Source organism: Momordica charantia, assembly GCF_013281855.1.
Source record: "Momordica charantia cultivar OHB3-1 chromosome 1 unlocalized genomic scaffold, Mcharantia_2.0 BLBB01000001.1, whole genome shotgun sequence".
Taxonomy (NCBI): Eukaryota; Viridiplantae; Streptophyta; class Magnoliopsida; order Cucurbitales; family Cucurbitaceae; genus Momordica; species Momordica charantia.
Window position 1 is genome coordinate 7,349,982 of NW_028275157.1, and position 22,183 is coordinate 7,372,164.

Genomic DNA, 22,183 nt, shown 5'->3' on the forward strand with positions numbered 1-22,183 from the left:
TTTGGTATCATGTTCCAACCTTCAAGAATTCAGCAATGAAAGGGAACTCCCCTTTTCACGCTCAAATTCATTTTCTCATTGTTCTTGTATAAACCTCATGTTATTTTAACCTTAAAATGTATATTATTAAAACCAAGGAGTTGAAAACAAAATTCCATTTTGTCGTTTCGTATGCTCATAAGAAGGAATAAAAAAAAAAAAAAGGAAAAAAAGGTTCCGTGCGGCTGCTTGTCAGCCAATCCTTAAACTTTTGTTCGTATTCTCTTTCCATAAACAACACATTAAAAAAACAAAAAATGAAATTACAAAAACAAAAATCTGATTTCCTCAAAAAAAAAAAAAAAATTGAGAGTTTTAATTTGAAAGCTTACTCAGCCAGGCGGAGGGAGGCGGGGAAGAAAGGTTGACGGTTGCTTCCCACGTTCGGGACAGCGTTACAGCCGCCATAGCCAAACCTTCAAACCTCAACCTCTCTCTCTCTCTCAATCAAGCTTTTCAATCGGAATTCCAATTCGCAACACCCTCTTTGATGTAGAAATCTCTCGTCGGAATCGGGAGAGAAGATTTGAAACCCTAAATTTGGTGTTTGGTTAAGGATGAGTAGCCAAGTCGCTCCGCCTCCTGGTCAGAGGAGGAACGCTCTCGCCCAGAAACGCTCTTCTTTGACGTCGAGCAGAAAGTCTGAGAACGGGAGCTCTAATGGCAATGTGGCGAAACCGGCTTCTCCTCCTCAGTTGACGTGAGCAGCTTTCCGTTTCCCTTTTTGGGATTTTTTGGTTCATTTCTGCTTTGTGTTGATTTGATGGTGTTATGGGGATGATTTAGATCTGCTGCTGGGGAAAGGACGGTGAAGAAGCTGAGGTTGTCGAAAGCGCTTACGATTCCGGAGGGGACTACGGTTTCCGAAGCGTGTCGTCGGATGGCTGCTCGTCGTGTTGATGCTGTTCTGCTGACGGATGCGAATGCGTTGCTTTCGGGTATTCTCACGGATAAGGTTTGTTGGGATCTTGTTATTACTACTCCCAGTCTACTCTGTTTTGTCTCTGGTTTTATGAGTTTGCTTTGATACTCTTAGGATGTCGCCACCAGGGTGATAGCGGAGGGGCTGAGGCCGGAGCAGACAGTTGTTTCAAAAATCATGACAAGGAATCCAATTTTTGTTACTTCAGATTCACTTGCTATTGAAGCCCTTCAGAAAATGGTCCAGGGTTTGTTTTCCTTCTTCTGCTGTTGTCCTGTGTTTTCACGCGTGGATTATCTGACTGCGCTCCTGAGATATCAATGTAATATAATAGCTTAGGGAGGATCTTTTGGTCGTAAACAACTGTCTTAAGGAGGGGAGGGATTTTAATCTACTAGTAAAAGTTTCCAAATTTGCCAATATGCCTAATCTGCAATCTTCCATAGCACTCGACTGTGGTCTCCACTATTTGTAACAGGCAAGACTATTCTACTGTTTCTCCTCCATTATTTAAGCTACTCCTAAATATAAGCTCTTAACTCTTAGAAACACTATTCCCGACATCTTGGATGGATTAATGACGGGTCAAAAGAAGCTTGTACATGAAATCAAAGCAATAAATTAAATCAAGAAATTGTACATTCTTTCATATTTCTGAATCTCATAAAAAAAAAATCAAGAAATTAGATAAAAGGGCTTCAATTGTTGAGAATAAGAGACAAAGGAAAATTATGGAACTCCTTGGTCATTGACACCAAACGTTGAACCTAACTGTAGGCCACACCTCCTCCCAAGATTCTCAATCTTAAATTTTAAAATTCTCCTTTGTCTCTCAAGTCAAATATTCTACCAAGAAAATACTGGATTCTAAAGAGCTTCCTTTGTCTTGAAACAGTTGATGAGACAATACCTAGATGAGGGGAGGGTGTAGGAGAAACAACTGTATAGATAAAGGCCCCCTTTGTCCTAAAATGATTGATGAGAGAATACCTCCTTTGTTTTTGTCTGATAATTTTCATAGTACCAGTTCCCTTTAGTGTGTAGGCTTTGCCAACAAGACGAAGAAAGCCTCGATCACATTTTTCTGCATTGTAAGTTCACTTCTAAAGGATGTAATTTTTTATTTAATATCTTTGACGTCCAATGCTGTCTGGCCAATTCGATTGATGGGTTCGGTGAAGTATTTTATGGCTGGTATTTAAAGGGCAAAACAAGGACTTTATGGATGTGATGCTATTGGAATATTTGTAGAGAAAGAAACGGTAGAGTTTTTGAAGGGTTTTTATCAAGTATGTACTCCTTTACTAACGGTGTACAACTTATAACCTTTTTATGGTGCCATAAGCACAAGAATTTTGTAATTACAGCTTATCTTTGATCCTTCAAGATTGGAAGGCAATAATGTATTAGAGTTCTTGAGGGGGTTTTCTCATCCTTGCCCTTAGGCTGTTTTGTTTTTTTTTTCCTTGTTTTAATAATTTGTCCTTTTTTTTCATTTCATAGTAGAAAAGCACCGACACGTAGAAATCATGGAGTGTCAGTGTCGGACACGGACACGCTCGGACATGTGCCCGACACGTGTCCGATATGCTAGTTAGCGTGTCCTGATTTTTTTATTATTATTCTTCTTTGGACAGGCCGGAGACACGGCAACAACTTAAGACACGGCGGAGACACGGGAGGGACACGCCGTTTAGTAAAATGACATTGAGATAAAAGAGTAAAAATCCACAAAATAAACCCGAGTTTTCTTGAGGCGAGCCCTTCACGCCTTAAAGGTGTACATGGCAGAGTCAAAGTAAGGAATAAGTAAAAATGGAAGAAGAAGATGAGTCGGAAGAGAATCAATAATAGAAAAATAAGAAAGAAGATAAACCAGAGAAAATATGCAGAAGGACGAGAAAGAGGAAAAGATAGGAGAAGAAGAACAAAAATAAAAAGAAAGAAAATTTAATGCTAACTGCATCTGCATGTAATATCTCTGCTACATGCCTAACAAGTGCCAAGTGGCAATTTTTTGCATGCAATATCTCTCTTCTAGGACTAATAATGGGCAATTTTGTGCATGCCATGTCTCTCCTCCATGATTGACAAGTGTCAATTTTTTAATTCCAAACAATTATTATGTATGCAGATTATAGTCTTGTTTAGTTTAAATTTTACTCCTAAACCATCTTTTTCAAGATTTGTTTCTAAAATTCTCCTCTTTTTGTCTCTTAATATCTCTTCTTTTTCTTAACTATTTTAGTGAATTTTTATTTAAGTATTAAATAGTTTATTAATATTTTTATATATTTTTTATTAGAAAAAATAACGTGTCCCCGACGTGTAGTGTCCTACTTTTTTAAAAATTGGCATGTCGCCGTGTCGATGTCGTGTCGTGCTGCCGTATATCATGTGGTATTCCATAGGCCTTCCGTGGTAGCTTCCAAATTGGTGCTTGATACGTAGAGCTATTTTATGTCATTGGTAGGTCTATCTGATTTTTCGATCTTCTGTTGCAATATTTCTAATGAAGTAATCTTCCTATTTTCTTTTGTTAGACGATAAGTTTGTATATTAGGTGTGTTTTCATAGTGTAAATTAAATTGTTCTTTTAGTTGGTTATTTGTAATTTACCCCCCTTTTTCGTGACAGGGGTCGTTTTTTGTGGCATTTTTTGTGGCAGGCCTTATTCTTTTGGATTGGAGTCCTTTTCTATAGAGGGCTTCCTCATTCAGGGCTGTCTTTTTGTATGCCCTTTTTGTTCTAGTATCTTATTTCATTTCTCTCCATGAAAGTGTTGGTTTTTATCAACCAAAAAAAAAAAAATTGAAGTGTTTAATTGAAGTTCATGCTTTTATTTTTCTACAACTACAGCACCTAAGAATATTTATTGTGGTTGAATTTTGCATTACATTTAAGCATTTAGTATTTTGTTGGTAGTGAGGTCTTTCCTCTTTGATTAATTTTGTTACCTGATCACTTAAGCATCTTACATCTCTGCGCTTCATTGTCAATAGGAAAAATTTAGGCATCTTCCTGTTGTTGAAAATGGTGAAGTTATTGCTTTGTTGGATATTACAAAGTGCCTCTATGATGCCATATCGAGAATGGAGAAGGCCGCAGAGCAGGGTAGTGCCATTGCTGCTGCTGTTGAAGGGGTGGAACGCCAGTGGGGAAGTGATTTTTCTGGTATGTTGTGCCTACTTTATGTGCTTCTTCAAGTAGATCTGTGTCAACTTATAAATGCATTTTCTGTTTTTTATTTTGACTGGTGTGACGATGGTGAGTTAATCAGATTTAAAAATAACCTTTATCTTGAAATAGATCACATGAATGTTAAGGGAATGATGTGCACAAATGCTTCAATATGATCAAGTATCAGCACAATTGAATTAAATTTTAACGTCGGGTTGTAATTATTGCTATGGTATGCCACTAATGATAATGATGTTAGATACAAATGGAGGTCAAGCACGTATTATTTTGCTAATATTTTAGTTGGTTATTGGTGAACACACAATTAAATGTTTCTAGTGAACACATGACACTAGTAAAGCATCCTTTCTCTCTCTCTATTTGGCTTCTAATGATAACAAGATATTTATCTTTGTGCACCGAGAATGTAACTCAAAATCAGATGAGTGATTAATAAGTTATATTGTCGCCATCTCTACTTGATTTCTAAAGATTAGAAGATATTTTCCTATAATTTATATTCAGTGGGAAAAGGAGAAATTCTTCCGAATTGATGTCTAGTGAGTATTTATGAAAACTTGACTTCAGATGAGTGTTAACAACTATTTTAGATTTTTTTTCTTCCAATTTATGAGAAATGATCTGTTTGTTTGGGGAGAGCTTGAAGTGGCCACTATTGTACATTGAATGATTTTATCTTTCTATGTTCCATTGAATATTGTACGTATCGCCATTTCATAACTTCCGGATGTCACCATATGAAATTACTTGTTTGTTTGGGGAGAGCTTGACATGGCCACTATTATACATGGTTTATTTGAAATTTCTATGTTCCTTGAATATTGAATGTATTGTAATTTCATAACTTTTGGATGTTACCATCCGAAATGGCTTGTTTGTTCGGGAAAAGATTGATGTGGCCACTATTGTACATTGATCGATTTTAACTTTCCTATGTTTACTTGAATATTGAACGTATTGTAATTTCATAACTTTCCTATGTCACCATAGGAAATGACTTGTTTGTTTGGGGAAAGCTTGATGTGGCCACTATTATACATTAGTCAGTTTTAACTTTCCCATGTTTGTTTGAATATTGAACATATTGAAATTTAATAACATATCGCCGATTGTCCTACCATTTTGATTTTCCTAGTGTAGGAAGGACAACGAACATTTTATTATGTTATTGTTCCTTCACCCATTATGAATTAATTCACTGTATGGTTATAAAAACTTATATTAACAAATGAAGACTCTAATTTATCTACAAACCATTTGACTATAACAAGTGGGAATAACATGATGCATAATATTCTAGAAGTAAAAGCTCCCTGCATCCACCTAGAGGTCATTTCATACCATTTACAAGTCATTATTTTTCTTTAACGATTCATTTTCATATTTGGTTGTATAATTCTTACTAAAATTATTTATCATCATTTCAGCGCCATATGCCTTTATTGAGACGTTGAGGGAGCGGATGTTTAAACCTTCCTTATCAACCATCATTTCTGAAAACACAAAGTACCTTGTCTAGCCTTCAAATTCTGTGTAAGTTAGAAGAAGATATGTAATATACTCTTGGATCATTACCAAGTTTTGTAGCTTTATATGTTTTCAGGGCTGCAATCGTGTCGGCATCAGATCCTATATGTGTTGCTGCAAAAAAAATGCGGGAACTGCGAGTTAGTTCTGTTGTCATGACAACTGGAACTAAGATTCAGGGGATCCTTACGTATGACACTTCTCTCAAATATTTATTTTATAACTATCTTTCCCTATTTAATACTTGTGCCTATGATATTGGACAAACTAAATACTTTTTTTTTTATAATTATTTTTTTCTATAAAAAAGAGGAGAAAAACAAAAACACAGCCTATGGACAAGGGATCGAGAAAGCCCCTGCCCTAGAAACTACAAGATAAAGAGCCTTCCAATTACGAAGGATGATTGACCAGTGTTATTGAGGCGTACTCGGGCGCTCGCCTCAGGCGAGAGGCAAGGCGATTTTGCCCAGGTGCGCCTTGCAAGGTGCCCAGGCGAGCGCCTTCAATTGGACGCTCGCCTCGTTGTGCCTTTGCGCGCCTCTCGCCTGAGGCCAGGCGATCGCCTTGTTGAAGTGAGGCGATCTGCCTTATTATTATTATTTTTTCATTTTTATTGTGTTTTTTTTGATAAGAATCTTTCTCCCTCGCGAAATACCTCGGTCCACAAACCCTAACCATTCTCTCTGCCTCTCGACATTCACCTTCACCACCCTTAATCTCCGGCCATCGCCCGCTCCTGTCTCCGACCATCGCCGTTGCTGCTCCCGTTTCCGACTAAACTTATTGAATTTGGTTGTTTTATGTATCTTGTTGACATTTGCTATGACACTATTTTGGTATTTATTTTTTAAATTATGTTTACTATATAAATTTATGCACTATATATATAATATTTATTTATTTATTAAGGTGCCCCACGCTTCACTCGAGCGCGCCTTTGTATTGCCTCTCACCTCAAGACGATCAAAGGGCATCGCCTTGAGGTGCGCCTTGTGCCTCGAAAACATTGTAATTGACAAATTGTAGTTACAACAAAATTTTTTGTGTGACTACAACACCACCCATTGGAGGTGAACTGTACACTAGTAAAAAAGAATAAAAGGAACCTCTTTTTTTTAAGAAACAATTTCATTGATGGATGAAATTACAAAGAGAGGGGCAAACCCACCAAAAACCAAAGGGGTTACATAAAACTTCTCCAATTGGATAATAAAGAGCTCAAACTATAAGAATGAAAATAGTGTGTTGATCTACACCAAGACATAGCATGAAAGCCAAAGGTCTCCCCGTGCAATCACTGAATTTCAGTTACTTTGGTTGGTGGTAGACAAGTTCTAGATATTGCTCTCATTACAAATGAGCTTGTTGATGATTAGGAAAGAAGGAAAAGGATGGGGTGGTTATCAAAATGAACTTGCAAGAAGCCTTTGACAAAATAGATTGGTATTTCTTGGATGTGATTCTTAAAAGGTTTTGGCACTTCATGGAGTTAAGATCTGGGTTTGCATTTCCAGCATAAATAAGCACCCAATTATCTTTCTTCATTTTCACCATTGTTTCATACTTCCATAGTAGGCTTTTCTCGTGGGTCTTCTCATGACCTAGTAAAACTTCAATATGAGTACAAGTGACCTAACCATCCATCACCCAACCTTTAGTTTGCAAACGAAACTATTCTTTTCTCTTCTCATGACATGCGTTACATTGATTATCATCTCAATATTGTCAAGATTTTTGAGGAAGCATCTGATCTTAACATCAATTTCAGTAAATTTGAAAATTTAGGCATTAATTGTTGATGAGTCCTACATTATTTTTGGCCCCCAGCATCGGAAGCAAGCAAGCACCAATTTCAATAAATCTTATTTGGGTCTTCCCTTCAATGATAACCCTAGATTATGATAGACCCCCAATTATAAATAGGTATGTTAGAAGGAAGGGTAATAGGGGAAAAGAAGATACGAGTGTGGGCCCAAGTTAGTTAGAGGGGTATTTTTGGGAGAAGAATGAGTGGTTATATGGTCTGCTACGTTGAGGGGTGGGTTATCTTTTTGGTAGATTGTGCTGAGGCATTGTAGGAGAGACTAGGGAGCTCTTGAATTCTCCCTCGACCTGTAATTTTCCCCTCTATACATAAATAATAGAAGTAAACTCTATCATTTTGGTAACAGAGCTGGTGATTCCAGGGTATGGTGACTAGAATGGAAAGCAGAGTAGAAGCTGTGGAACAACAACTTTCTGGGGTCGCTTCCGCTGTGGAAGACAGTAAGGGATCAATGAAGAAGGAAATGACACTTTTCAAGGAGGAGATGAGGTTATGGATGGCAGTCGTATCTCAGAAAAATGGGGATCGATGAGAAACAAAAGGAAGGTAAAGGGCTAGAGAAGGAAATGGAAGAAGGGGAGAAAACGTTGGGGCTAGAGAAGGAAATGGAAGAAGGGGAGAAAACACTTGCCAGCGTTGCAACATCAAGTGAGGGGTCCAATCGACTCTCGAATGTACTGGCGCTGGTGTATGACCTGCGGCTACGAAAAATAGAGGTGACGATTTTTGAAGGGGAGAACCTGGATGGGTGGTTGCAAGGTATTTCGTCATCAACCGATTGTCGGACAACGAAAAACCAGAGGCTACAATTTTGTGCTTAGACGGCGAAGCCCTCATGTGGCACGAATGGGAGGAGAAGCAGAGGCCAATCCAGACGTGGGAAGAATTCCAGGCACTGCTTCTCCAGAGATTCCGATTGTCGATGGAAGGGACGTTGTGTGACTGGTTTGTGGCGGTGCGACAGGAGACAACGGTGAGGGATTACCGGCGAAGATTCAAGGAAGTTGGGGGAACGGTCGGCGGCGTACCTGTGTTTGTTCAAGAAAGCTTGTTCATTAACGGGCTGAAGGAAGAGTTGTGGAAAGAGATGTGGGTCATGAAACCCAATGGGCTCAAAGCCATTATGGAAATGACCCAATTAATTGAGGATAAAAATTTGCCCAGCCCGCCCGTGGTTCAAAAGGAAAAAAAGGGGTCCAGTATTTCGTCGGGTTCCTTAAAATCTAGTGGGTCAACAATCAGATCAGCCCGAACAGTTTCCTTTAATGCGACCCGTGCCAATAGCTCACGCCATACAGATGCGACGGCCAAAGGGGGGACTTCGCCGACAATCCTAGGGCAATTTCGAAAGCTTCTGACGCTGAACTGAAGGTGAGACGCGAAAAAGGCTTGTGTTATCGTTGCGATGAGAAGTTCATGCTCGGTCATCGATGCAAGAAGAAGGAATTACAGTTCTCGTAGTGCAGGAGACGGACGTCGGAATGGAAGTGTTCCAAGATGCTGTTGAGACTATCGGTGAAGAGAATGACAAGGACGGCGTGGGTCTCGCGGTGCTCTCCCTTAATTCATTCGCAAAGTTGGCATCGACTAGGACCAAAACTTTGAAGGTGCAAGGGATGATCGTAGGCCGCGAGGTCGTGGTTTTGTTGACAGCGGAGCATCCCACAATTTCATCTCTCTGAAGTTGGCCTGGGCGTGTCGGCTTCCCTTTCAGTGAAACGAAGGGGTGTGGTGTGGTGCTTGGAATGGGGGATGAGGTTACAAGTCATGGAATCTGCGAGGGGGTCGAGGTGGTTTTTCCGACTATCACGATTGTTCAGGATTTCTTGCCAATCGTCTTGGGCAGTGCGGATGTGATACTTGGGGTACGGTGGCTATCAACTTTGGGGGATATCACCTTGAATCTTGGCAAATTAACGATGTGGTTCGAGTTGGGTACACAGACGATTATGATACAGGGGGAGCATAGCCTGCCACAGACACAAGTTTCCTTGAAAGCAATGTTGCGTGCCCTGCTATTAGAGAGACACGGGGTGCTTCTCGAGCTTAATTCTATACAAGGAGACGGGTCTCAGACTCATACATCATTGCTAGCTACACCACCACTGGAGGTGCAGTAGGTTTTGGGCGAATTTGCTAAAGTCTTTCAACAACTCGAGGGATTGCCCCCTTTTCGGGCCAAGGATCATCCAATTAAGCTAGTTCCGTTCGTTGGCCCTGTGAGCATGCGACCCTATCGGTATCCCCAATTTCAGAAGGACAAGATCGAGAAATTGGTTAAGGAGATGTTACTGGCTGGAATTATTCAGCCTAGCACTAGTGCTTTTTCTAGCCCGGTTCTCTTAGTACAGAAAAAGATTGAAGTTGGCGGTTTTGTGTTGATTATCGCGCACTGAACAGAGTTACCATTCCGGACCAATTTCTGATTCCCGTCGTTGATGAGCTGCTGGATGAGTTATTTGGGGCTACTATCTTTTCGAAAATTGACTTGAAGTTCGGGTATCATCAAATTCGTGTTCGACCCAATGACGTCCATAAAACGACTTTCCGAACTCATGACGGCCATTATGAATTTCTCGTCATGCCGTTCGGGCTCCGCAATGCTCCGTTCACCTTTCAATCCCTAATGAATGACATCTTACGACCGTTTTCTGTAAGTTTGCGTTAGTATTTTTTTGATGAAATTCTTGTGTATAGCTCCTCTGTGCAGGACCATGCACAGGACCTTCGTTTGTTATTTCAAGCTTTGGAAGCCCACTAGCTGGTTGCTAATGAAAAGAAGTGCTTGTTTGGAGTACCTCAGATAGAGTATTTGGGCCATATTGTGTTGGGCGAGGGTGTAGCCGCCAACCCTTCCAAGATTTCCGCTATGCTTGAATGGCCCGTTCTGAGAAATATAAGAGAATTACGTGGATTTCTTGGGCTCACCGAGTATTATCGAAAATTTGTGCAGCACTATGGCTCTATTGCTTTTCCACTCACTCAGTTGTTAAAGAAGGACAACTTGTCATAGTCTGAGGCTGCCACTAAGGCCTTTGGGACTCTTAAGGAGAGCATGTCGTCCATTTTGGTTTTTGGCCTCCCAGATTTTTCAAAACAGTTTGTGGTGGAAATGGATGCTTCGGGCATTGGCCTCGGGGCTGTTTTGATGCAAGATATGCGTCCACTGGCTTACTTCAGTCATGCCCTATCTTCAACCCATTGTTACAAGGCTATTTACGAGCAGGAGCTCATGGCGGTTGTTATGGCTGTGCAAAAGTGGAGATCATATTTGTTGGGGCGCAAATTTCTTGTACGTACTGACCAAAAGGTGCTGAAATTCCTCCTTGACTTGCGGGTGATTCTGGGTGAGTATCAACGATGGATAACCAAGTTGATGGGCTATGATTTTGACATTGAATATAAGCCGGGGTTGGAAAACAAGGATGCCGATGCGCTTTCTCGTCGTCTAGCGGTCGTTCATTTAAATGCCCTATCCATGGTTGGTGGCCTCAATACTACTGTTTTGGCTCAAGAAATTCAAGAGGATGAGGAGCTTTCTCAAGTTGTTGCTGCCCTTCGCTTCGATCAATCGACCACACCGGGTTATACACTGAAAAGTGACTCTCTACTTCCGTGACAGGTTGGTAATAGCACCTTCTTCCCCATCTATTCCACTCCTTTTGCAGGAATTCCATGGATCCCCTACTGGTGGACATATGGGTTTTCTTAAGACAATGGCCCGTGTCAGCCAGGAAGTCTATTGGCTGGGTATGCGCAAATCAGTAAGGCGTTGCTGTGTGGATTGTGCGGTTTGTCAGCAGGCCAAGCATCTATCTTTGGCCCCTATTGGGTTGTTACAACCCTTGTCGATTCTCGAACGTGTTTGGGAGGATGTTTCGATGGATTTTGTGGAAGGATTGCCTCGTTCTGAAGGGTATAATTCGATTTTGGTTGTTGTAGACCGGCTGTCCAAGTATAGCCACTTCCTTCCTCTCAAGCACCCCTTCATGGCTGTCTCGGTTGCCCAAGTCTTTATTCGAGAAGTCGGTCGGCTACATGACACTCCCCGCAGATCATGTCTGATAGGGATAAAGTTTTCACCAGCTTGTTTTGGGAAGAACTCTTCCGTTGTGTGGGGACAGCATTGCGTCGAAGCACGACATATCACCCCCAAACGGATGGCCAAACCGAGGTGGTCAATCGATGCCTTGAAGCCTATCTTCGTTGCTTTACTATGACCATGCCTTCTCAATGGGTTAAGTGGATCGCTTGGGCCAAATTCAGCTACGTTTCATACCTCCACTAAGTTGTCCCCTCTCGAAGCCGTTTATGGTCGTCCTCCTCCACCGAGTTTGCCTTACCCGAATGCTTCCCCTGTTTCAGTGGTAGACCAGCAGTTGCAAGACAGAGATGTGATGCTACGTCGGTTAAAGGATCATTTACAAGTTGCCCAACAACGAATGATCCAACAAGCCAACACCAAGCGTCGAGATGTTGAGTTCGACATCGGTTTATGTGTTTATTTGTGGTTACGGCCTTACCGTCACCACAACTTGCATCCTCGTGCTAATGCCAAGCTGGCCCCACGCTTTTTGGCCAATTCCGTATCTTGGAGCATATCGGGTCGGTGGCCTACAAATTGGCTTTGCCCAAATGGGCCACAATCCACCCGATCTTTCATATTTCTCAGTTACGCAAGGCGGTTGGCCACACTTTTCCTGTCACTCTGTTTCCTGGGATCAGATGAGATAGTGAATACTAAGCCGATTGAGGTTCTTGGTGTGCGGACCAGCATGGATCGACCCCAAGATACAGATGTCCTTATCCCATGGGAAGGCGGCACCGTGGAGGATGCAACGTGGGAGCCCTCTGCAATCATTCAGCTTCAATTCCTAGATTTCCACCTTGAGGACAAGGTGTCTTTGTGGCGGGCGGGTAATGATAGACCCCCAATTATAAATAGGTATGTTAGAAGGAAGGGTAATAGGGGAAAAGAAGATACGGGTGTAGGCCCAAGTTAGTTAGAGGGGTATTTTTGGGAGAAGAATGATGGTTATATGGTCTGCTGCATTGAGGGGTGGGGTTCTTTTTGGTAGATTGTGCCGAGGCATTGTAGGAGAGACTAGGGAGCTCTTGAATTCTCACTCGACCTATAATTTTCCGCTCTATACATAAATAATAGAAGTAGACTCTGTCAGATTATTCTTTCTTTGGGCTCCTATCATTGAGTAAATTGAGATAAAGCTCCAAATATGGAGGAATCCTTATTTTACCAGAGGGTGTCTCATTGATAATTTGAGCATAGCTTAACTGGTTAAAGTATATATTTCCGACCAAAAGGTCGTGGGCTCGATCCCCACCCCACATGTTTTTGTATGTATGTATATGTATATGTGTGTGTATATATATACTAGGGGGTGTCTCACTCTATACAAGTCACTCTTTTCAATCACCCATATATACCATGCTCAAAAAGCACTCATCATTTTGGAGAAGCTTTCTAGATACTTCCTTTGGGGGAAGGACAAAAGTTCGTAAATTTGAAAATAGTTCAGCTCCTATGGGTGAAGGGGGCTCAACATTGGTAAATTAAAGCAGAGAAATCTTCTTACAAATTGAATTTTTCCACCTAGAGAAAGGGACACTATGGAAGAAAATCATCATAGATATAATTTGGCACCAGACATCCTTCCATCATCATAGATATAATTTGGCACCAGACATCCTTTCTTCTCATAGTTTGTTGAATTTGCGGTGGGAAATAGGACTAATTTTCTTTCTTGGGAGGATGTTTGGTTGGGTGATAGGCTTCTTTGTGTCCAATTTCCTCGTCTTTACCACTTAGTGTCTTTGAAATTTAGTCCTGTGGCTTCTATCCTTCCGCCTCAAGGTTCCTCTTTATTCTTCTCCTCTGAGTTTAGTCGAGAGTCATTGGAGGTTATTTTTCTTATCTCCTTGTCAGATGACCAGTGGTGAGTCTAAGTGGTAGGGATGTTTGTTTTTGGACTCCCAACCTTGTGTTGAGGGGGGTTCTCTTGTGAGTCATTTTTCCATCTTCTTTCCGACCTGTTTACCTGTGAAAGTCCAGCCTTGTCCCTGCTTTGGATTGTAAAATCACAAAGAAGGTTAGATTCTTTGTTTTTGCAGGTCTTACTTGGCAAAGTGAACATTTTAGATTGCTTCCTGAGGCATTCTTCTATGGTAGTGAGGCCGTTTTGGTGTGTGTTGTGCATGTGGTGGTGGGGCCGTTTTGGTGTGTGTTGTGCAAGAAGGATGTTGAAGATCTCGACCATTTGTTGTGGAATCGTCAATTTGCCTGTACTAATTGGTATTGTATCTTCCAAGAGTTCCATCTCAGTTTGGCTAGACCTAGGGGATGCTTGGATATGATAGAGGAGGTTATTTGTAATCCTCCTTTTTGTTTAAGGGTCAAATTCGTTGGAAAGTGGGTTTTTCGTAGTGATCTGGGATCTCTGGTTGGAAAGGAACAACAAGATTTTCAGAGATCTTGAGCACCCTCTTGAGATGGTGTGGTCTTTTGTTAGGTTTAACACCTCTATTGGGCGTCAGTTTCTAAGGAGTTTTGTTCTTACTCGTTAAGTTTTATTTCTTTGCATTGGAGTCCCTTGTATAGTTAGCTTTCGTACTCCATGGGCCAGCTGTCCTTTTGTATGCCTCTTGTCTTTGGGCCTTTCGCCCTTTGTACTTTTTCTCTTTCAATTTTTCTCAATGAAAGTTGATTTACAATAATTTTTTTTTGGCACCACTCATTTTAGTTTTTAATCAGGTTCTTTCTCTCTTTACTCATCAAAAGACTCTTGGAAATATATTATCGAGCATAAAATTCTCTTCTATTCTATAATTGAAATCACTGTGAGCAATGGTTCCTCCATATACTTTGGGAGGATTTCTAGATTAGTGACACAATTTTAGCTGTGGTGTACCAAAGGTTCTCCTCTTGATTTGCCTGAAAAGCTTCATTGACCAAAACCTGTGGAATTTTTCATTCAGTTCATTGAGATATTGGCACAGGGAGAAACCTTAGGTATTATGAAAGCTTTCAATGGGTGTCGCCAAGACATTTGCTTACGAGTTTTCAGCCAATCGACTGTGCAAATCAATGGACATGGTTATTGGTTTGGCTTGGCACTTAGTATTTGTTATTTCATCTTCCTTCTCTGATTTGGTTAACAAAGGTCAAGCGGGGGAGTTCCCTTCCATCCAAAAGTCATTTGGAATGACAAATATCAAAAGCAGGGTTAAGTTCTTCTGGTGGAAGCTCAGTCACAAAAACTTAATAGTCTAATGACAAGATTAAGAAATAGCTCCCACTATGCACTTTTTTTTAGTTCCACTACTACGATTGGACTATCGACCTTTGGATGGTAATAGATTCCTTATCCACCGAGCTAGCTTGGATTGGTAGAGTTTGCGATTCAATAAATGGTTGATGCTCCCTACTTTTCAAATGTCCTTTGACTTGCCAAACAGTTTCAGATACACCTAGTTCGACGTAACACAAAGTCTTGTTCCACTTTGGTGCGAGTGGGGGTTCATGTTGCTCGTTCAAGTTCTTGCTCTAGAAAAGGTGGTCGTGAAAGAAGCACACTGGACATGCTTCGACCATTTACAAGAATCTTTCTTCACAAGATATGGAGTGGAGTGACTATCTTAAATCTCTATGCAACTGATCAAGCAGCATACTGAGATTCCCTCGAGTTACTACCATCACTTGCTCTGAATATTCAATGGACGGGGTAGTAGTAGATTGAGAAGACCTATTGCTACTCCGTATACGAGGCTTTTGGTGTGCCTTATGAGAGATATTTGTACTTAGTTTCTTTCTTTGCTCCTTGAATTTTGTTTTCTTTGTAAAAATGAATAAGAGTCACGAGGTTATTTCTTCCTAGATTGACTTTTAGAATCTTAGGATTTTAGCAAGAACTCGTAAAATTTTAATGATTTTTACATACATTTTGATATAAAAGACGTCAAAACATATTTATCAAGAAGTTGTGCTAGTCCCTAAAATTGTGATTCTTCTTCTATATGTCTTTATATAAATTTAAGGGATTGTTTTGAAACTATTTAAAACAAAGTTATTTTTTGTTTTTCAGAAAAAAGTTATTTTAAAATATATTTGGATAACTATTTTCAAAATGTTTTTTTTTCTTTTAGTATGTTCTCAAAAATGATATTTTTTCAAAAATTGATAAATAAATGAAGTTTGTTCTTCAAAAATTATGTTTTTGTGAAGATTTATTTCAATGTGTACAATAGCAATAAGTCAATAGCTTTCACAAGTCACCTGATTATAATTTTCCAAAACTTGCTAACAAAAATGGAAAACAGTTTTCCAAACAACAGTTCCCAATAAAGTGATTCTTCCCTGTGTCTTGTCTTGGCAATATCAAGCATTTTTTATAGGATCCAAGATAGGAAACTAGGTCTTGCTTTGTTCCATGAGTGATATATCTTGTGCTTGTGCAATAGCAACAGTGAAGACCAGAATAATTTTGTCCTTGTATTGTCCTCCATCTTCAACATTTTGGGTTTGCGCTGGTGTTTTCTTTTCAAAATCCAGGATTGATTTCGGGTTACTGTTTCAATTTGTTTCACCAAAAAATAAAAATTCCAGATAGTAGTAGGTTTTCCATTGCCTCCTATGTATTTGTGTTGGTTGTTTGGCTCTTGGTATCATGTGAATGTTGGTACATAATTTATCGGATGTCTTCGAAGAGACTGTTGGTACATAACTTATGCATTTGTTTTAATACTTCATGATTAAGAAGGTCTATTTTTTTTCTTCCATATGTCTTATGAAAAAATTTGCCCCCTTGGCTTGGTGGTGTGAGCACCCTGGCCCCCCTAACAATGTGTTTTTCTTGTGGCTGTTTTCTGCAACCATACTGCAGTTCAAAGGATATTCTCATGCGTGTAGTGGCACAGAATCTTTCTCCTGAATTGACTCCGGTGGAAAAGGTTACTTATTTCTTTGTACCTTTGGAATGTTGAATCTTCAAAATGTTGTACTGCTCTATACTAGTCCTAGGGGTATTTGATTCTTTTTCCAATTTCCCAATCCTCAAGGTAATGACCCAAAATCCCGAGTGTGCAACTGTAGAGACAACAATCCTTGATGCATTGCACACAATGCATGACGGAAAGTTTTTGCATCTTCCTGTTTTAGATAAAGGTGAGGATTTTTTCCCAGAATCTGAATTTTTTAAAAGTTTTTTAAATTTATTATCAGAATCTGACTTATATAATGAGAAGATATCATTAAACACCCCTCTCCTGGGGAATTGGATGCAAACCACTAAACGAAAATGAATTTCTTAATATGGAAGTGAATTTTTAATGATAACAATTTATAATGCAGAGGGGTGCGTTGTTGCTTGTGTAGACGTTCTACAGATCACACATGCTGCAATATCCACGGTAAAGTAATTCTCTTACCCATATTTGTGTAATCATTATTCCTATCAGAATAGCTAAATAGCATTTTATTAATATATTTCACGAGTGTTAAGCCTGAAAACTTTTGGGGCTTGCATTTCCCAGTGACATTGAAATTGAAATTGATGAGGAAAGGAAATACATTAATTGATTCAGATACAAGATTCTTTTTTAACCCAAAAAAGAAGTAGACTTTTCATTGATAAAATGAAAAGAAACCAGAGTTTAAGGATGCATTCCCAATATGGGGAGGAAGATGAAAGCTAAAAGTAAAAATTAACAAGAAAATGGAGTAATAAAGATCTCCCAATTCATACAAATATCTGAAATAAAAACTTGACAAAAAGGCATGCCAAGAGTCTTAATGACTTCCCGAGGCAAGATCATTGACACCGGTTAAAAGATCACATCTACCTGATTGAATTTTGAATTGACACTGGTGAAAAGATCACATCTACATGATTGAATTTCTTATGCATATAATTGCGTAAGTTGGGGTCAATGGTGTGAGTACTGATGCATCAAGTGAAAAGTGCTCACCTACACCCACATATTGTTATGCAGTTACATGCCCAGCAGGCGATGAGTACTCTTTAATAGGTATGTGTTTTAACGTGTAATTTAGTGAATGATTCTATGTAATGTATACAATAATACAAAGATAAAAGAAGGAAAGAATCAGCTAGTAAAGGTAAGTTGTCTAACTCCTAAAAGTAAGGAAAAATACAGATAATTACAAAATTACAACTAAGGTATAATGGTCATAAACTCGAGGTAATTTCTAACACTCCTCCTCAAGTTGGTAGGTAGATATTTTCCATCCCCAGCTGGTTAATGAAATTTTGGAATTGAGTGTTCATCCACCCTTTAAGTCAGCACATCAACAATTTGATTATGTGTTGAAATGAAGGCCATGCAAATAAGACAACTATCGAGCTTTCCTTTTATAAGGTGTTTGTTGACCTCTATCTGCTTCATTCTATCATATTGTACCTTGTGGGCAATATTAATGACAAATTTAATCCAGAGCAATTCACAAATTGCTTGAGCCATTGCTCGAAATTCAGCTTCAAAGCTTGATCTTGCTAGTCATTTTGATTTTTTACTCCTCCATGTGACAAGGTGTTAATTTGAGAGAGTAAAAAATATACTCCTTGATTCATACATGTAACTTAGGTCTTCTTATATAGGAGAATTACCTACTACAAACAAGGAAAGTAATAAACACCATAAAGACTGAATATCAACAATAAAGACTAAATATTGACAACTAATATTGACACCTAATATTTACACAAATATTGATAAATCCAACACTCCCCCTCAAGCTGGTTTGAAGATGTCGTCCATAGCCAGCTTGCTGATTAAATTGTCGAATTGTTTCTTTGGAAGTCCCTTGGTTAAAACATCGGCAATTTGCTCTGTTGTCGGAAGATAAGGGATACATATTGTACCTGCATCAATCTTCTCTTTAATAAAATGTTTATCAACCTCGATATGTTTGGTTCGGTCATGTAGCACTGGGTTATGAGCTATAGATATGGCAGACTTATTGTCACAATAAATTCGTATAGGTGTCGGCTGAGGAATCTTCAATTATTCAAGTATCCTTTTGATCCATATACCTTCACAAATTCCATGAGCCAATGCTCTAAACTCTGCTTCAGCACTACTCCTGGCCACTACATTTTGTTTTTTGCTCCTCCATGTAACTAGGTTTCCTCCAACAAAGGAACAGTAACCAGAAGTAGACCTTCTGTCGGTAGTACTTCCAGCCCAATCTGCATCAGTATAAACTTCTACTTGGAAGTGGTTATTCTTTTCGAATAAAATACCTTTTCCAGGAGTTCTCTTCAAATATCTCAAGATTCTATAGACAGCTTCAAAATGAGTTGGTCCAGGTGCATGCATGAATTGACTTACTATACTTACAGCAAATGCAATATCTGGTCGTGTATGTGACAGATAAATTAATCTTCCCACGAGTCTCTGGTATTGCTCTCTATCCTTTATTTCTTCTGCGTTTGCTGCTTGTAGTTTCAAGTTAGGTTCAATAGGAGTTTCTGCAATCCTGCAACCAAGCAATCCTGTTTCTCCAAGTAAGTCAAGAACATATTTTCTTTGATTAACGAATATACCTTTCTTCGATCTTGCGAATTTCATTCCTAGAAAATATTTTAATGTTCCCAGGTCCTTGATTTGAAACTCACTTGCCAGATTTTTCTTGAGACCAGTTAGTCCTGCTTCATCATCACCAGTGAGAATAATATCATCGACATAGACAATCAGAATTGAGATTTTATTATTCTTAGAGTGTTTATAAAATATATTATGGTCAGCTTGACTCTGAAGAAATCCATAACTTGATATGACTTTTCCAAATCGTTCGAACCAAGCTCTAGGAGACTGTTTGAGGCCATAGAGAGATTTCTTTAATCTGCAGATTTTATTCCAACTGAGTTCTTTTTCAAAACCTTGTGGCAAATCCATAAAAACTTCTTCCTCAAGGTTGCCATTGAGAAAAGCATTTTTCACATCAAGCTGGTGGAGAGGCCAATTTGAATTAACTGCAAGAGACAAAAGAACTCTAATAGAGTTAATTTTTGCAACAGGAGCAAACGTTTCCTGATAATCTATCCCGTAGGTTTGTGTGAAGCCTTTAGCTACCAATCTAGCCTTGTATCTCTCGATGCTACCATCTGCATTACATTTTACGGTAAACACCCATTTACATCCCACTGGTTTCTTATCCTTTGGCAATTCTACTATCTCCCACAAGTACTGTTTTGCTTTAGAGCATTCATCTCCTCCATGACAGCTAGTTTCCAATTTGGATCTTCTAAAACTTCATGTATATTCCTTGGAGCAAACAAATTAATTATCCTAGATGTGAAGGCCTTATGACTATTTGATAGTTTTTCATATGAAATGTAGTTCGAAATAGGATATTTGGTACAACTTTGAACGCCTTTTCTAATGGCTATGGGAACATCAAGGTCAGAGACAACAGGTGAATTATTTTGAAAACTTGAAGAAGAGGGATTACCAGACAATGTTGAAGAGGGAGGATTATCAGACAGTTCAGTTTCATTTCTCGGAGTTTCAGATTGGCTTTGTGAAGGAGTAACTATTTGATCTTGGTTCCTCTAATTGAATTTCCTTCTAGTATAAAACTTTAACTCAAAACTAGAATTCGCAAAATCGTTTTGTAGTATTTCTCCCCCTGATTGGACAGTTTCTATGCTTGGTATCGAAGGACTAGTAAAATCCAAACAGGTAGGACTAGGGAGGGGAACAGAAATATCCCAAAAATTATCTTCCAAATTCATTTTCTTCCCCGGAAGAGAATTTTGGGTAAAATATGGTTGATTTTCTAAGAAAGACACATCCATACTCACAAAATTTTTTTTTGTCTGAGGATCAAAACATTTGTAACCTTTTTGACCTGAAGCATAGCCTAAGAAAACACATTTAATAGCGCAAGGGTCAAGTTTCGACCTGAAATGACTAGGTGTGTGAACGTAAGTAGTACGCCCAAAAACTTTGAGAGGTAGATTAGAATATATGCGGGATGTTGGAAAAATATTTTTAAATGACTCAATGAGAGTTCTGAAATTTAAAACTTTAGTAGGCATCCTATTTATTAGGTAGGTCGCTGTGAGAATCGCTTCCCCCCATAAATATTTTGGAACATGCATAGAAAACATTATAGCACGTGCTACTTCAAGTAAATGCCTATTTTTTCTTTCAGCAATCCCATTTTGTTGAGGAGTATCCCGACAAGTAGACTGATTACCCATACCTTTTTCTTTCAAAAAATTTCCCAAAAACTCATTAAAATACTTAGTTCCATTATCAGAATGTAAAATACAAACTTTTGTTTGAAATTGAGTTTCAATCATCTCATAAAAGTTATTGAAAATGTCTTTCACCTCAGATTTTTTTGACATTAAATAAACCCAAGACAGGCGAGTATGATCGTCAATGAAAGTAATAAACCATCTTTTTCCACTATGAGTACTGATTTTAGAAGGACCCCAAACATCATTGTGAATTAAGTAAAATGGTTTGGAAGCTTTATAAGGTTTTGGATAATATGTGGAGCGATGATTTTTTGCTAAAAAACAACTTTCACAATTAAAAGATGAACAATCAATTCCCTTAAATAACTTTGGAAACAGATATTTTAAATAGAAAAAACTGGGATGTCCTAGTCTACGATGCCAAAGCATAATTTGTTCCCTAACAGAAAGAGAACTAATACTACTAAGACCCTGAGTTATTTTATTACTAAAGGTACCTTCATCAAAGTAGTAGAAACCATCAATCATCCTACCGCGGCCAATTATCATCTCCGAGTTCTGATCCTGAAAAATACAATGGGATTCAAAGAAAGTAACACGACAGTTAGAATCTTTAGAAAGTTGGTTGACAGATAAAAGATTATATGCTAATTGTGGAACATGAAGGACAGACTGTAACGAAATTGTCTCAGTCAATTTAATGGTTCCTTTGCCTGCAACAGAAGAAAAACTACCATCTGCAATTCTAACTTTTTCATTGGAATATGAAGGAAGGTATGATTCAAAGAGATTAGAAGAACTTGTCACATGATCAGAAGCTCCAGAATCTATAATCCATGGAGATGAGTTACTACACGAGAAAGCCTTAGAATAAATACCTGTTTGTGTCAAGGATACACATGAGTTATTAGAAGGTAAATTGGAGGATAGCAATTTTAGGATTTGATGAATTTGCTCTATACTTGAGTCACCACGACTATCACCAAACATTTCTCTACCATTGTCAGTTAAGATTTGGACCATTTTAAATAAACAACTTGTCCTGAACAACTTTGCCTGAACAAAAACTGACAACAGAAGCACACCACCAGATAGTAATTAACCAAATCAAATCAGGCCACAAATTGATATTAGAAAGGAGATAACCATAACCAGGAGAGCCGAACCAAGTAAGAATAAGTTACGGCAGATGAACCAACTCGAACCGATTTGAACCAAAGCCCTGAACAATGCAATACTTAGAAAATCTCCGACGGACAGGATTGACGGTGATTACAAAGGCGGCAGTGAGATCTGCGAGCAGAAGAGGTCGACTGTGAGCAGAAGATGGCAACCGACAAGAGTGCTGGCGGATCAAAGACGGTGAGGATGTGCGCCAGGCAGAGATGGGCAATCGCGAATACCAGACGAAGGGACGCGGAG

General features: G+C 39.1%; 1 protein-coding gene across 1 annotated transcript in view; it reads left to right on the forward strand.

Moving 5' to 3' along the window:
• Nucleotides 1-320: 320 nt before the first annotated feature.
• LOC111024124 (CBS / octicosapeptide/Phox/Bemp1 (PB1) domains-containing protein) overlaps nucleotides 321-22,183 on the forward strand; it is a 31,923-nt gene continuing 10,060 nt past the window's right edge. The window contains exons 1-9 of the mRNA XM_088126390.1: nucleotides 321-739; nucleotides 826-994; nucleotides 1,076-1,209; nucleotides 3,966-4,135; nucleotides 5,590-5,668; nucleotides 5,766-5,879; nucleotides 16,415-16,481; nucleotides 16,590-16,695; nucleotides 16,882-16,940. Coding sequence (XP_087982516.1) covers nucleotides 597-739; nucleotides 826-994; nucleotides 1,076-1,209; nucleotides 3,966-4,135; nucleotides 5,590-5,668; nucleotides 5,766-5,879; nucleotides 16,415-16,481; nucleotides 16,590-16,695; nucleotides 16,882-16,940 — 1,041 coding nt within the window. The 5' untranslated portion in view covers nucleotides 321-596. The remainder of the gene's footprint in view (nucleotides 740-825; nucleotides 995-1,075; nucleotides 1,210-3,965; nucleotides 4,136-5,589; nucleotides 5,669-5,765; nucleotides 5,880-16,414; nucleotides 16,482-16,589; nucleotides 16,696-16,881; nucleotides 16,941-22,183) is intronic.